This window comes from Octopus bimaculoides, chromosome 23 (assembly GCF_046866305.1).
Source record: "Octopus bimaculoides isolate indiv1 chromosome 23, ASM4686630v1, whole genome shotgun sequence".
Taxonomy (NCBI): domain Eukaryota; kingdom Metazoa; phylum Mollusca; class Cephalopoda; order Octopoda; family Octopodidae; genus Octopus; species Octopus bimaculoides.
Window position 1 is genome coordinate 37115737 of NC_142950.1, and position 16615 is coordinate 37132351.

At 34.8% G+C, this 16615-nt stretch overlaps 1 protein-coding gene across 1 annotated transcript in view; it reads left to right on the forward strand.

Moving 5' to 3' along the window:
• The window catches only part of LOC106873969 (uncharacterized), a 52803-nt gene that overhangs the window by 36016 nt on the left and 172 nt on the right, over positions 1–16615 (forward strand). Inside the window, exon 4 of the mRNA XM_089340279.1 lies at positions 16424–16615. This exon is cut by the window's right edge and continues 172 nt beyond it. Within this exon, the coding sequence (XP_089196405.1) occupies positions 16424–16615 (192 nt within the window). The remainder of the gene's footprint in view (positions 1–16423) is intronic.

Here is a 16615-nt window from a genome sequence, read left to right on the forward strand (position 1 = left end):
TTATATTTTGTTATTAAAATATTTGAAATACTTTCATTCATATTTCTTACTACTATTTTCTGTTCATCTTCTCAGCTGAAGTGAAGAAATTAAATATTTAATCGGAAAGAGTAATTTCTTCATAAATTTAGGGCAAAGTATAAAAGTTAATAACTTCTCTTTAAGCAGATTGGGTTATGGTGGTAGAATGGCGGAATGGTAAGTTCTCACTGAAACAAGTTTGCAATCTAATTTCAAATCCTTGTTGGGCCACCATATTTTACACATGTCCTTTGAGTCTGTAAGGAAATGAGTGTCACAAGTGTTGTTGTTCCTTCACAGTGTGTCTGAGGCTGATGGAGAGAACTCCATGCAGACGGATCTCCTTGTGGAACTGAAGTGACCAGACAAGTCTTCATACTTAGTAGTAATTGTGTGAGTTGATATGGTAGGACTTGAAAGGCAATCTGTTGTTTTCAGCCCTGGTCAATGAGATCTATGATCAACCCTATTCCATTTATGACCATTCTGTCTTTTTCCTAGCCACAATGGATTCAAGATCACATTATTCAATGAATCCTTTTCATTTTTACCCATTAGGATATAATTTCAGGGAGATATGGCTGCTATTTCTAGCTAGTGAAGTGATTGTGTAAAGGCTCCCTCATTGGTTCATTGAGAAATATGTTTATTGAAACGGTGAATGAACACTGACTGTAAGAAGGGGTTTTTGTTGACTTCACATGGTGAATAGTGACTGTAAAAGGTGTTGTTGTTGACTTGACAGACCAAATAGTGACTGTAAGAGGTATTGCTAACTTTACAGGGTCAATGGTGGTTGTAAGAGGTGTCTTTTACATCTTGCTAGTTGGTTTCTTCCTTCTTATCATCTCTGCCATCTCCAGTATTTGCTATTTAACTTGACAATCATTTAAAATATTTAACTCTTAGTAATTATTTTTTTCTTATGAAAATAATCAAAATATCCAACTGGATTTTTTCGTTTCTTTATGTAAAACAAACATAAAAGTTATAACATCTCAGGAATTCTTTAGGACTCATAAAATCAAATATTTGATCAGAATTTCTGCAGTGTTCTCATTCAAAACTTTAGTCATAGATGGTTTTTTTTCACTTTGGCACAGGAAATGTACAGATTTTTTTTTTTTTTTTTTCATTTCTTGACTGGATCACGGGCTGACATTCTTTGCTCTGAGATTATTCACTTCATTTGGAAAAGAACTGACACCATTCAGTCTAAATAAACAAGATGTCTTAAACTGGTTTCTTAATAGTTGTTTGAAAATAAGTGATAATTCCCTGCTAAGCTATTCCAGTCAGTCCAATAAATATTAAATTTTCTCAAGGGCTGGGGGAGGGGGGATGCTTAAAAGAAGTTAAGTAGCAATCTCTTAAAATAATATTAGATGGGTTTGCATGAATTCCTAAAGCTACTTCATGTTAATGAAAGCTAGAGGTGTAGAGGTGTGGTGGATGGGGAAAGCGAGGAGGGGATGTCTTGGTAATGAAAAGACTGGAAAGGAATGTTCTTGTTGCTGTTATCATTGTGTCAGTTTAGAGACATGACCTGTTGAAAAACATTTGGTGAGTGGTTGTCTCTTTAATATTGCAGTTAATGGAACCATGCAGAGGTGCCAGACAAAATGTGTTGCTGTATTTTGTTATGTCCCTCTAGAGCAGGCACGGGCAACCTTTTTCAAGATGTGGGCTGCATGGCACATGGCTCATCATTAAGGTGGGACTCACCACTAAAAAGAATTTTCATTAGTCATGCCATTCAGAAAGTCCTACAGGCCACAGGGTAGATATGACTGCTCTAAATTTTGGTTCAAACCCTGCTATTGTAAACTTTTAAAACAAGCACTAGCATTAAGAAGGGCGTCCAGTTGTAGAAACCATCCCTAAACTGACATGGAGCCAGGGTAGCTCTTCAGCTGTCCAACCCATGCCAGCATGGAAAATGGACGTTACATGATGATGATGACTGGTCAAGTACAGGGGTCAATAGAATTGGTTGTACTCTATTCTTAAAACATCTCTGGAGGCCTTCTGCCCATGTTTAAAGTTATTAGACACAACAACCTTGCCTTTTCACATTAACTTTTGTTACTTGTGTATGGACATATGCAGGATGTGTTGAGAGTGACTGAAACTTGAACTATGAAGAGAGAGAGCTTCAAAATCTCTTTGATGGTTCAGTCACCAGGATTCTTATCAGGGTTCAAAATATGCTGTGAACACAAGGAGGATGTTTCTGGACACATTCCACCCATCTTGTACTATTAGTGCTCACTGCAGCATAAGCTCTGCTGGCCACTGCTGTTGCGCTGGACAACTGACCATTTCAGATATTTTACTTTGGAAAGATTTCTGCTCCTTAATAGAGGACAAATGATCACTTAACCCCATTGTTTGTCATTGACAGAGACACACATGAAACTGAGAATCTACCAAAGCTAATGGGAGACTGAAGCATTTGGTACAGCATTGTGAGACGCTTCTCAGTTGTGGCCATTTAATTGGTTTTACTAACTCAACTCCAGTTTCATTACAATCTGTAATGGCTTTCAAATATATCATATTTATCTATCCAACGGATCCTGTCTATCAACTCAGACATACATTTAATCTGTATAAAATCTATCTAGGAGAGTCACTGAAGTGTGTGATATCTAGAAATGTCATTGAAATATGTGGTCTATCACTGGGAATAATATTCAAGCGTGTGATATCTCTGTTTATGAAGAATTCTTCTCAAGTGTCAGATGTGTAGATGAGTAGGCTGTTGAAGTGTACTATGTCTAGCTTGGAATATTATCGAAGAATGGGCTATAAATGTTTATAATTGTCCAATTAATTGCATAATTATTCTCTTTTCTTTTTCTGATCTCATCCACAGAAGTGATAGATTGTAGTGTAACATTAAGACAAAGTAGAATTTTGTTAAGTGATTAATTTAGTAAATGGTCTTCTGTAAGAGAGAAGAGATATTTTTGCACAGTTCCAAATACAAAATGTTATTCCATAATTGGTTCAACTCGAGTATTATATGCAATAAAAAAAATAGCCTGGTGACGATCGTGTGTGTGTGTATATGTACATGATGGACTTCTTTCAGTTTTCCTCTGCCAAATTCATTCAAAGGCATTGGTTGACTTGGTGCTATATTAGAAGACACCTGGGGGGCCATGCAGTGGGATTGAACCAAAAACCATATGGCCACAAAGTGAGCTTCTTAACCCCACAGCCATACCTATGTCAGACTTGTTCCATTCTTACAGTGTCACCAATGTCTCTTTCTCCGCCATCTTTCTTCATTCTGATCCAGTTCTTGTCTTTGTTTCTCTTGTTTAACCCTAGGACAGTCCTAATCAGGACTTCTGTAGTATGGAGATGTGGAGGGAGTCACTGAAATGGCTAAGTGCAATCCCTAGGTATTGATGCAGGTTGGACGTTTAGTTAAAAAGCTCTCCCTAAGCTTTGGGAGTGGAAATGGGTCCAGAGAATGTGTGTGTGAACTTGTGAACTGGACGTACAGATTCTGCTTGAGGATACCTTAAGAGTACAAGTGTCCATGGAATACTCAGCCACTTAAAACTGTGATTCAATGAGTAGGTGATTCTGTTGGTTGAACAACTGGGACACACTCGTCATTGAAATCAAGACAAGATCAATGATGACGCATTAAATTCCTTCACTGTCATCAGTTCACACTATGTCAACAACATTTTGGTTGTTCATGTCAATAAAGTAAATACCAGTTATACAAGTGGGTAGAGTCTGTTATATCAGCTGATTTGCAAAGGTTAATATGTGTCTGGGCCAAAATAAATCAATATTTACATAAATATGTTAATTATAAAGATGAATAATTCTGGCTTAGAAAGCAGTTTTTCTGAAATGAAGTTGTGTTTGTTTGTGTGTGTGTGTGTGTGTGAATTTCAACACTTTACATTTGTCTGCAGGGTGTAATCTACATTGTTTCTTCTATAGCAATTTGTTGTCTGACTCCTCCATCACCCAGCAGTTCTGTACACAAAAGATACACGATTTAGTTTGCCTTTTGGAACAAGGACAGAAATATATACTCATCCACACACACACATTCTATCTCTCTCTCTTTCTACCTACCTCCCCTTTCTTCCACCCCCTCTCACCCCTTTCCCTCTCTATATATATATTTGTTTGCTTGTTTTAATAAGACTAACTGCTTCTGACATACACACATATATAATACACACACGTGTGCACGCACACACACACGCATGCATATTTGTTTGTTCAGTAGGAATAACTGCTTCTCAAACTACATCATTGGGGCTCAGAGAAAGAATAGGGAGTCAAGGGGAGAGAGAATAACTTTCCAGTAACAATGGAAGACATCTTCCATGTGGCTGCTGTAGAATATTTATTTGAAAGTTTCCCTCTTCAGCTTTGGGCCACCTTTTCACTTTAATGGCTGCAAGAAACAGATTTTTGGTTCCATATTTTTTCCCTTTTTTTAAAAAATCTATTCATTATTGATTAATTTTACTGCAAGAAAACAACAACAACAAAATCTAAGAGATGACAGGCTTCATCATTATCGGCTAATTTTCTTTTCTTCTACCTCCAAGTCAATCAGCGTGCCATGCCTTCTCACTTCCAGTGACTAACAGTTTGTGCATGCACAACAACAACAACAACGAAAGTGAATGGGTGTTGAAAGGGTTAGGGAGAAATTCTTTTAACAATTGTCATTTGTTTTCAAGAGGTTCCAGAAATGTTTCTTGCTCTTCTGAAATGTTTCTTGCTGCTCACTGCTCCTTGTTGAAATGTTCTCATTTACAAAAAATGTTAGCAACAACAAATATCAAACTTGTGTTGTAAAGCATTCAAGATATTTCTGTTTATTGTTGATTGGTTCTTTCATCCGTTTCTGACTGCAGGGACAAATATTTGTCTCGTCTTGCGGCTTGCTTAATACTGCTTACCTACTTCATCTCTGCTCCCCTTTACTCTCTGCATTTAAAAGCTGTAATCACTACCATAGCATATAAAATACCGCCCAGACAATATCATATTAAAAACAAACAATTTTTTTCCCATAAAATGTCCCTATTAATTCCTAATAATAAATATCTTTATTAATCTGCTTTCCATTCTCAGTTTCAACGCTTTTCTCACTCTGTTTTTATCCCTAATTCTCTGTCTCGTCTGTGCAACATAAGTTCTACTTCTTCTTAACATTTCTCCCTCATTTTCAATCTCTCTCTCTCTCTCTCTCTCTCTCTCTTTCTCTCTCTCTCACCCTCATTAATTAATTAATACTGTCCTTAGTCTCTAATCCCTTTAGCTGCTGCTGCTACCCTAATCCGGGGGTTATTTGTGCTAATCAGCATTCTCACTAGCATTAATGTAATACAAAAAGAGGTGAAAATCCTCCAATGAAAATATTTCAAGCATTCTTTTATGTCTTTTATGGAACAACATCAGTTTTGAAAAATATTTTATTGAATTCAATGTTTTTACTTATCTCCTCCAACTCCACTTTCTACTTTCTTCATATCATGGCCAAATATTATTTTATGTATTTAAAATTACAATTAACTGAACTAGTCTACTATCATCAGTGAATTTAATGAAGTAAAAAAATATTACAAGAGAAGAATTTCTTTTCCCTGTTTGGATAATTCTTCCTTATTAGAATAACATTATGAGTAACGGTTGCCATTAAAATGGAATGTGTGAATTTATTCACAAATAAAAGATGAAATAAGGAAATAAAGTGGGATTTACTGCTAGAGATTTCTTTATTGATATTATCTCAACATGAGTAGATCTTCAAACTCATTTCATAAACATCAATATCGGTATTTTATCTCGTGTTTTATCCCCCAGTGATTTGTTTACAGAAAACTGCCATTGGATGTTTCATAAATATTAGAAATTGTTCTTATATTCTGCTCTTATTAATATTATTGCTTAGTTTATCTTTCTATTATTATTCAGTACATCCTTCTGCTCTTAGCGTATCTTCATGTTATTAGTATTATTACTTAGTATATCCTTCTATTATTACTGTCCTTACTATATCCTTATGTTACTACCATCCTTAGTATTGGGTCATCCCATAAATAATGCAGTTTTTTTACATTTCTTTTATTTTTCAAAGTTAAGATAAACAGATTTCTTTTTTAATCTAAAATATACTCTCCTTCATTTTCTACAACATTCTTCCACCTATCTAGTAGACTTGCAAGGCCCCTCTTCCAAAATTCACTTGTCTGTGATGAAAAATATTCCTCCAGTACTGTTCTGCCTGTCTAAAGGCAGAATTTCATACTTTTTCCATCCAAATGATTTTGAAGATTACAGAATAAATGATAATCAGATGGGGCAATGTCCAGTGAATATGGTGGGTGGGGCATCGTTTCCCATTCAAACTGCTCCAACCTTTGGAATGTGGCCAAGGATTATCTTAATGAAAGAACACCTTTAATGTTGAAACCAAAGATGGTCATTTTTCTTCTAGCGCTGACTTAAGCCTGGAGTGCCAGTGTTTCTCTTTTCCCTATCCACTGTCTTCGATGCTTCACAATTTTATAGAGAACCCATTTCTCGTCACCAGTCACTATTTGGTCCAAAAAAGGTTCATTCATGAGACATGACAGCTGGCAGAGTCGACATACCAGACAAAAATTTAGTGGCATTACATTCTGAGTTCAAATTCCATCATGATCAACTTTTCCTTTCATCCTTTCAGGGTCAATAAAAAAAGTACCAGTTGAACACTGGGGTCAGTGTAACCAACTTACCCCACTCCCTTCAAAATTTCAGGCCTTGTGCCTCTGGTAGAAAGGATTATTACTGTCCTTAGTGTATCCTTCTGTTATTACTCTCCTTAGTGTATCCTGATGTTGTTAATGTACTTAGTATTTCCCGTGAAACTACCATGTTAGTTCCATTACTTCCATTACTTATTCAGTGAGACATAAACAGAATTATGTTGACTTCCAGTAAAACATTTGCAAAAATCTCTCTTTATATTTAGTTGTTTGATTTTATATAAGCACAATGTGTGCAGTTGTCTTCCTACTGTAAGCATTTCAGGTCACTGTTTGCTTTCTCTCTCTATACACAATCTGTGATGTATGCAATGAATTTTAGGTACATACTTCTCTCAACACACACACACACTACTCTGATCATACATCACCACACTAAACACACACTGCTCTAAGCACATCTTTCTCTAAGCATACACTGATCTAGAGATGGCAAAATGCCTTGTTTTATTTGGTTACGTCCATTTGAGCTTAAATCCCATTGAGGTCAGATTTGTCTTCAGTTTCTGGGTCAATAAAATAAAATGTCTAAAGTCTGGTGCAGATGCGGACCTCTTTGACTGTTTCCAACCTCAAAACAGTTGTGGTCTGAACCTGTTATGAGACATTTTTCTGGCAGTCTATACTGTACTGTATAGACACTGAGTAGTAGTAGTAGTGGTAGTGGTAGTAGTAGTAGTAGTAGTAGTAGCAGCAGCAGCAGTAGTAGTGGTAGTGGTGGATGGTTATGGTGGATAGTTGTGGTGGTGATGGCAATAGTAGTAATGGTGGCGGTGGCAGTAGTAGTAGTGATGGTGGCGGTAGTAGCTCTAGTAGTAGTTGTAGTACTAGTAGTGGTGGTGGTAGTAGTAGTAGTAGTGGCAGCGGCACTGGTGATGGTAGTGATAATGGTGGTGGTGGTGGTGGTGGCAGCGGCAATGATGGTTATTGTTTCAATTTATATTCATTGAGAAATTAACAAGCTGAACATCTCCGAGTTTTTATCAACATCTTTCAAGACATCTTTGCCAGGCCTAGATTGCTTGTGGAGTTTGAAAGCTTCTCGTGTGTTTCTTGCCGAAGTAATTTCCTCTGGAATATATTTACTGTTAAAAATAGATGACAGAGATTTGAGATCAATATGATTTCTTAGTGATAGTTCTTTGTGCAGTTCTTCACCAGCTCCTGTAATCTGAACATCAATATAAAACTAGCTCAACGTTCAGCAATTCGCTTTTTCATTTTACTTTCTTGTGGGGTTTTTTAAAATTTTGTTTGTTATTTTGTTGTTGTTTATTTATCTCTCACAACAATACTTGAGATTTTTCTCTTTAAAAACGGTTACTTAACCAATTCAGTGAGCAATCATTTATATTTATAGCCTGTGGTTTAATTTCACATTGTTTATTATTAGTAGACCAGACTTTTGTTTCACATTCAAAAATACTTTCTAATAACCCTTTCTCTGTGAAACCTTATATTCAATCCTCACTTCAGCAGAATAGATTAACAGCTTTTTTCTTTTCTTTTCTTTTTTCATCTCTCAAACTGTAATATCTAGATGTATTCTTTAAAAAAAAAACAGAAAGAAATTGAAGACACTCTGCTACACTGAAGCATCCATTTTAGTAAATGAAATCAGAATATTTGAAATAAAGGATGTCGATGTGGTAGGGTAGGTCTTTCTTACTGGAGTGTCGCACCATTGTTAGCAGCATACAGCTTTTAGAATTTTTTTTTTTTTGCTTACACTACTCCCCTCCCACCTGCTCTCTTTCTCTCTCTCTCTCTCTCACACACAAATTGTGTTTATATAAATTTATAAATTTCTTTAATATCCAGTTGTTGTCGAATACTTGTCCATCACAAACACACTTCTAAAGATACACTTCAATATCGCAATTAACAATTTAGCATTTAAACCTGCCATACCCAGCCATAATATCCTATTTGTTTTTTGTTCTAACTAACCAAATACAGTCTCTCACACATCATCATCATCATCATCGTTTAACATCCAGATTTTTTATTCATATGCAGTGAATGTACTGTAGAAATAAGAGTTTCATACTTTTGCACAAGGCCGGCAATTTTAAGAGGTCGGGTGTGGGAGTTGATTATATTAATCCCTGTCCTTGACTGATACTTTATTTTATCAACCCTGAAAAGATAACAGGTAAAGTTGACCTCCATGGGATTTTGAAACTCAGAACATAACGAATCAGAATCTATCTTTAGAAATAATAATCCTTTCAACCAGGCATATTTTATCTGTTGCTATGACATCAAGGAGTGATCTCTGAACTTGTATCCTTGTCTATTTTTTTTGCTGCACCTTTTCATTTTTGTCTCTTATCAATTACATTCTATTAGAAAATGAGCAATAAATTAATTTAGATGTGAGAAATTTATTAGAGAAAGAGAAATTTCTCTTTGCTTATCTTGAACCACTCCCACTTAAAAAAAAAAAAAACTCCTCCAAGTTTAGAACTGACTGACTTCAATAACAAGATTAGGGAGAAAATATCAGCGAAATTTCATAAAAATCTCTGTTTGTTAAGATTCTTAACATATTTATTTAAGACTACTTTCATCTCCAGCAGTTACAAGATGTGTATCATCATAACTTGCTTTTTCCCTTAATATTTGCTAAATGTGTTGGAAATGTTTACAAACAAAACACGAATACAGCAAAGTTTCATGAATCTGGCATGGAAGTAGTCTTATGCTTTTCGATGCTCTTCAGGTTTTCTTTGTTTCCATTTTTGTCCCTAAGTACCATCACTTGCTGCTGGTATCTCTCTGTTCCTGTTTGCATTCAAATTGAAAAGAATGGTGGCAACACTGCAGCCCTTCCTTTGTGTATTTATATTATATCATTATCCATTTGTGAAAAATATCTTCCAATTTTAATAAGAAGAACCATTTTGGAGGCAGATGTGAAAAGAAAGCATGTAGCTCTCACATTGCACTTGGAAACTGAAATAATATAGTATTCAAAACTAGGTGAAAACCAGAATGCTATTTTGTGTGAATATCATGTAGAGTCGCATCAGATTTGTGACATTAAAAGGCAAAAGACCTGTTGATATCTGATTCAGAGACAAATAAAGGTGATGATGTGTGACATGCTTTAAAAAACAACCAAAACTTTTGGAAGTAAGTGCAGTGTTATTTAAGTTTAGTGCAAAGTGATCGAAAGGTATGTCAGTTTCAGGACCAACAATCATTGAAAATGTCAAGTAATTACACAAAGACATGGATATTGCTGAGACTCGTTATTTGTTGTAGGATGGTTTAGAAACCTTAATATACAACATTTATAAACATAATTTACAGATGAAAAGGAACTTTGTAGATATTGAAGCTGCTAAAAATAGAATTACATTTTTGATGACCTGATTAAAAAAAATCTGATTCTGTTGTTTTTGTTTATTTAAGCCTAAGTCCCAATACGCTGGTATGTTTGAAAATGTAGCCCTCCCCGGATCCCAAGCGTACCAGATTATCAGGGTTGTTCATTCACTCTTTTACTTTTAATTTCCTTTCTTGTTTCTGTACTCTTTACCCTCAGACAACTGGCACCTTCTTCTTTACTTCGTGTTTTTTTTTTTTTTTTCAACATTAATTTATATAATTAGTAAGCCATTTCAAATTAAAAAAGTTGACTTCTTTACCGTTATGAACATCATTTATTCCTTTGCCAAATTCGTTTAATATAACATTTTATCCTTCATATATGCAATATGTGACTCATCATTTCAATTAGTTTTCTAACCAGAAAACCATTTACATGGAATATAGTTTAATGAGATTATCAATCACTAATAATCTCATTAAGCTGTATTTTCTTTAACTTCTCCATAATAACTCTGTCTTAATCCCACTTTAGAAATAGTCACTGCTTTTCAAGTTCTTCCCCAGTGTCTGGATTAAATTCCATAAAACATTATTTTTCCCATTTCGGTGATGGTAATAAGGAAGAATCAGCTGCACTAATCTTATTTCTTTGGTAGGTCAAAAGACAGTTGACTCATTTGCAACATCTTCATATTAGAGCAGAAATATGTACACTTTTGCATTGTGAGGCTCAGCTACACCTAAAAAAGGAATGACCAGGAAAGTGGCATGAGTCAGTCCAGTCTTTAGTAACTATTCCCATATAATAATTAGATCTATTTGCTGTCATACTAAGGAGTATTGCAGAAGTAAAATGTTGTCTGTTAAACTGAGAGTGAATGAAGTAAAATGAAATTGTGTGGAAGGATGAGGTGTTTATCTTTCATGTTTGACTTCCAGCAGCAAACAGGGAAGGAATGTTTGAATGTGACAGAATTAAAATGAGAATGGGTTAAAAATAATAGGTGTAACAATGATTGGAGGGCCAATGTCATTGACAGAAAATACAACTGTAAAACTATTTATATGATTCAAATAGGATAACAAGAGTTATCTTCCATATTTGTAAGTCATTTACTAATACGATAGTCCCAATAATGATTTCGTTTTACTGTTAAGTTTAACTGCATTTTAAAAGAAGCATTCAGATGTCCCTAAACATCAAAACACCTTTTCTTTTTATTTGTAAAGATTGGATTATAAATTCCTTTCCTGTTAAGTAATATATGCGTTACTGCTTTATTTCGCTCAAAATGGCTGCAGGTTCTGAGCAAACTGGTTTTTAGGGCATAGTTTTTAATCCTTCGTTAAACCTTTTTCACTTCCTTACTCTTGCCATTAATACCTTCAACAAAGACTTAATCATAACTTTCATCTTCTAAATATAATTCACATTCTTTTATGTTGGCGCAAAAAAACTTCATCGCATTTTACTTACTGTTGTATTCAAAAGTTATAAGGGGAAATAAATTCCTTCCTGGGGTTGATTTTGCTATTCTTATCACCTCTATAACCACCTTGGGCCACCAATGGTAAACTTTATGAGTAAAATCAAAATGTTTAAAAGTTCACAAACATTTTCAGTTATTAAATCTTATCAGTCATTTTAGGATATCAAATGAGAATGAGTAATTTTTATCTCTTACTTCTCGTCTTCAATATTGATTACATTTTGAAGAGGTTTTCTCATTTCTTTACCTTCGCTGCCGACTGTCAAATGTTCTTTATTTACGAGTTTTCTTAGGTTTTGCCTTATTTTATCTTTATCCTCTCTGTCTATCTGTCTGCTCTGCTCTAATTACTCATTAGTTCATTAACCTACAGCATTTATTTATACAGTCCTCATTTACACACCTCGTTATACCTAATTATCCATGCTCTCTACAAATCAGTTTAAATTAATCTTCTTGTGAAGCCTTAATTTGTCGCCAACTTTAACAGTGTATTATTTAGCCAGCCTGAATATAAGGAATTGCCAAACTTCTCAGAACTATTCACCATAACTGGTAAACCCAACTCAACCACACTACTGCCACTGTCTCTACTTCCAGTTGCAACTAATTACCATTTCTAGTAATTAAGTCACCATGTTAATAGAATAGATTTCCTGGTTTTGTTGTATGGGTTTGGTGGAATGTCTTTAAACACTGGAAGTCTAAAAGCAATCTCAGGAAACTGAATTATGTTGACTTAATTTAATATTTTCAATGTGCTTTCAACTCTTCATATTCTCTAGGATTGTGAGATGCAGATATGGTTGTGTGATTAAGAAGTTTGCTTCCCAACCATGTGGTTTCAGGTTCAATCCCACTTTGTGCCAGCTCCTACTGTGAAGTCCTGGGCTGGCCAAAACCTTATGAGTTGATTCAGTGATTGAAAACTGAAATAAGCCTGTTGTGTGTGTGTGTTTACTCTCCTCCCCAAATCACAAACTAAAATGATGATGTTGTTGTCATTTCTCTGTCAGTGGGTGTCCCTTAGTTTTGAACCTTCAAAGATGTGTGGAATAAGATATCCCTTACTCTACAAAGAGCTAAGGGCTAATGACAGGAAAAGCATCCAGTTGTAAAACTATGTCTTAATAATATAGTCGTCTAACCCATGCCAGCATAGAAAATCAGATGTAAAAATGAATGAAAGATTTGCATTTTTAATTTATAACAAAAACGGGATCAGTTGCACTTTAATCTGTGACCAAGCAAAATAACTTTTTTTTTTCTTGATAGTTTAATCTTTAATTAAGTCCTGCAATTACTGTAACGAACATAGTCTTTTTAACAGACGAGAGCAAAGAAATCAAAATTAGTTGCAAACAATTATAACATGATTGCTTGTGGGAAAATAACAATCTATGTTGGAAATCAATAAATATCAGTGTTTCTTCTTCTAATCTGATCAAGCATTATATTTATCTGTCTTGGATTTAATTTCTATGTATAATTTGTTTTTCTGAAAATGGTTCCATGATTTTTAATAGCTGTATCAATCATCAGATGAGCAAACTCATAAGATACCAAATTATATTCTGAATTATTTGAAAAAGAAATATAAATTTCAAGCTAAAAAGTGTACTCAAAATTGTTCATTTCTATGTAGACGAAGGCGATAGACGATAAGAAGTTTGCTTCCCAATCACATGGTTCTGAGTTCAGTCCCACTGCGTGGCACCTTGAGTGAGTGTCTTCTACTATAGCCTTGGCCCAACCAAAGCCTTGTGAGTGGATTTGGTAGACGGAAACTGAAAGAAGCCCGTTGTATGTGTGTCTGTCTGTCTGTGCTTATCCTCTACCACTGCTTGACAAGTAGATCAAGGAGGATATTACGGCCAGACATGACCAGTTTCAAGAGTTAATGGTAAACCAGGGTTTCATATTGTGGTACGAGGCTAGCAATTTGTTGGGAGGGACTAAGTTGATTACATTGACCCCAGTGCATGACTGGTATTTATTTTATCGACCCTGAAACAATGATATGGCAAGCTCAACCTCAGCAGATTTTGAACTCGGAACATAAGGACAGACAAAATGTCTCTAAGCATTTTACTCAGCATGCTAACCATTCTGCCAGCTTGCTGTCTGCTTAATATTTGACTCAATGGTAAATATTAAAATGATGTCAAGCAGTATGTGTCCTATATAGCATGAAATATGTAGAACACACATACAATCTCTGGGCTCTTGTATAAAAATGCTTCTTCAATTATTATGCTTGTTTGTATAGTTTTATTACTTTTTATTGTTTAAGTTATTGTATCTTTCCTACACCTATTGCCAAAAGATTATTCTATTGTACATCCCATCTCTACCATATGACATCTTTATGCAGCCGCACTCGATGTTTCCAATGTGCTGATTTCACAAAAGTGTTCTTTCAACTCCACGGAATGTTTTGTTGTTGTTGTAGCCTAAGAAAAATGTGGAAGATCAGAGAGTTGTTATTTTTGTTATTAACAAAGGACTTCATTATTTGAACAAGAACAAAACTATAAAGGATGTGGTGTTGTTGCAGGTTGACAGTGAGTCATAAATATTGAATGTGTTAAGATCTAAGAGGACTGGAGAGATAAATGAGGCAAGTATGTGTCATTTATGGAGCATGAGTGGACAAATGTGGTCATCGACATTAAAGATGTCAGGCTTTATATAAAGAGAAAGGCGACAGCGAAAGTGTGGACAAGTGGTTAGAATGAAGGAGGGGGGGTGATGGGTAGACGGGTGTTGTTGATTGCTGATGGTGTTAGGCAGCCATGACAAAACAACATTAAGGAAGTCATGGGAAGAAATATTGAGAAGATTAGACGAGGATAAAATGTCAAATGATCAAAATGAAGGGTAACATGCAGTAGAGTCAATCCCATCAGGAAAACTGGAGGATAAAATGATAAGGAGAAGGATGTGATGATGATGGTGGTGGCGGTGGTGATGATGATTGCATGAATTATATTTTATCTCACCATTTGTTTGTAGCAAACAGGAACTCATATTTTGTTCGGTGTGGATTTAGTACACAGAAACTGAAATAAGCTTTTGTGTGTGTGTGTGTGTGTGTGTGTGTTAGTGCTTCCTTGCCTTGACATCACACAATAGTTGTAAAGAAGTGTTGCCATCATACATGCAGTTGTTGTTTGTTTGTTTCTGTCTTCTGTGAAACATGTCTGACAAGAGGGGGGATATCACCTTGCTAGGAAACTGGTAAAGGTTGGTGTTTAGAGAATATATATATATATATATATATATATATATATATGTATTGATTGAGGTACATATTAGAGTTGAAAATTCTGGAAATATTGTTTGCAGAGTTATATAACAAAACAGGAAGTTGGAAACACTTTTGGTATTATTTATTCACCATTACACATGTTTTGTTTACTAATAGGAGTTACAAAGTTTTACATATTTGATAACTGTATTAAAGATTTTTTAGACAGAAAATTAAATAATATTTAATTAAATGATGTTATTTAATTATCTGTCTAAAAAATCTCTCATAAGAAATTCCTCACATGTTTACCCAAAATGTAAGACTTTGTAATTCCTATTAGCAAACGAAACATGTGTAATGGTGAATAAATATATTAAAGAGTTTTTCCAACTTCCTGTTTTCTTTTATATATATATATATATTTGCACACATGCATGCGTGCACACACACACACACATTTATATTTCAATGTGTCCACGTTGACCAATGTTATTAAACATAAACAACACAATTAAACAATAACAACTTGTACAGCTGCAACAGCACTCAGTCTACAGTTATTTGTTAATTTAACTTAATTACTTAATTTACAATCTATCTGTGCCCAGCTATCTACGTACCTATCTGGATTCATTTAATTACATACTTATCCAATTATTTAACTGTCTTGTCTGCCTATTCATCTATGTACCTGTCTGTCTGTGTGTCCGTACAAATCTATATATCTGTCCGTTTGTCTGTCTGTCCATATCTACCAGCTTAATTCATCTATCCCACCCTTTCATCAGTATACCTATCTACCTCTATATCTACCTACCTACATGCATACACCTATGCTTATGTCCACACATACAAGTAGTTACAAGCAGGTAACTATTTAGCAGGACTTGAGATAACAACTTGGTAACCTCTTTTTTTTTTCTTTTTGCAATAAATTTACAATTTTCTGTCTTCATAATGACTCTGTAATCCCTTAATTTTCCCCCTTTCCCTCTCTTTCTTCCACAATTCCTTCACAATATATTTATGATTCTTGTCCTGCTTTTTTCTACAATCTTTTTTAGTTTTCTTCATAAATTTTTGTATTTTTAGCAATTTTTCATAAATTTCTCTTCATTTGCTTTTTATGATTCTGTTTGTCCAAATCTACGAACTTATTTCATCACTATATCTATCTACCTCTATATCTACTTACCTACATGCATACATTGCTGCTTTACCAAACTATATATGCTTTATTTAAAAGCAGCAGAAATATAACAAAAACTGTTACTCGGAGTTTCACGTTCCCGTTCATCAGACAGTTTGTTAGATGAACGGTAACGTGAAACTCCAAGTAACAGTCTTTTGTTATATTTCTGCTGCTTTTAAATAAAGCATATTACTCTACCTCTGGTATTTGAGTACTCTTTTTTCCACCTTGTTGCACATTTATGTGCTTACTCCGGTGTGTATATATATATATATATACGTGATGTAAATGATTTGTTCATACCTTTTATTTCTACTTTCAGGTATGACAACAATCTGTGGAATTACAATAGTTATTTTCAAAGCGAAATATTCTCGTTTACTCTGGGCCACCTGGTTATGTTTGACCGGAGCTTTACTTTTCTTTGTTGGATTAACCATAACATGGAAATTTCCGAAACTTAATATCCACTGGAGATCGGAGCCTGAACTTGCCAGTGAAATATCCAACGCTA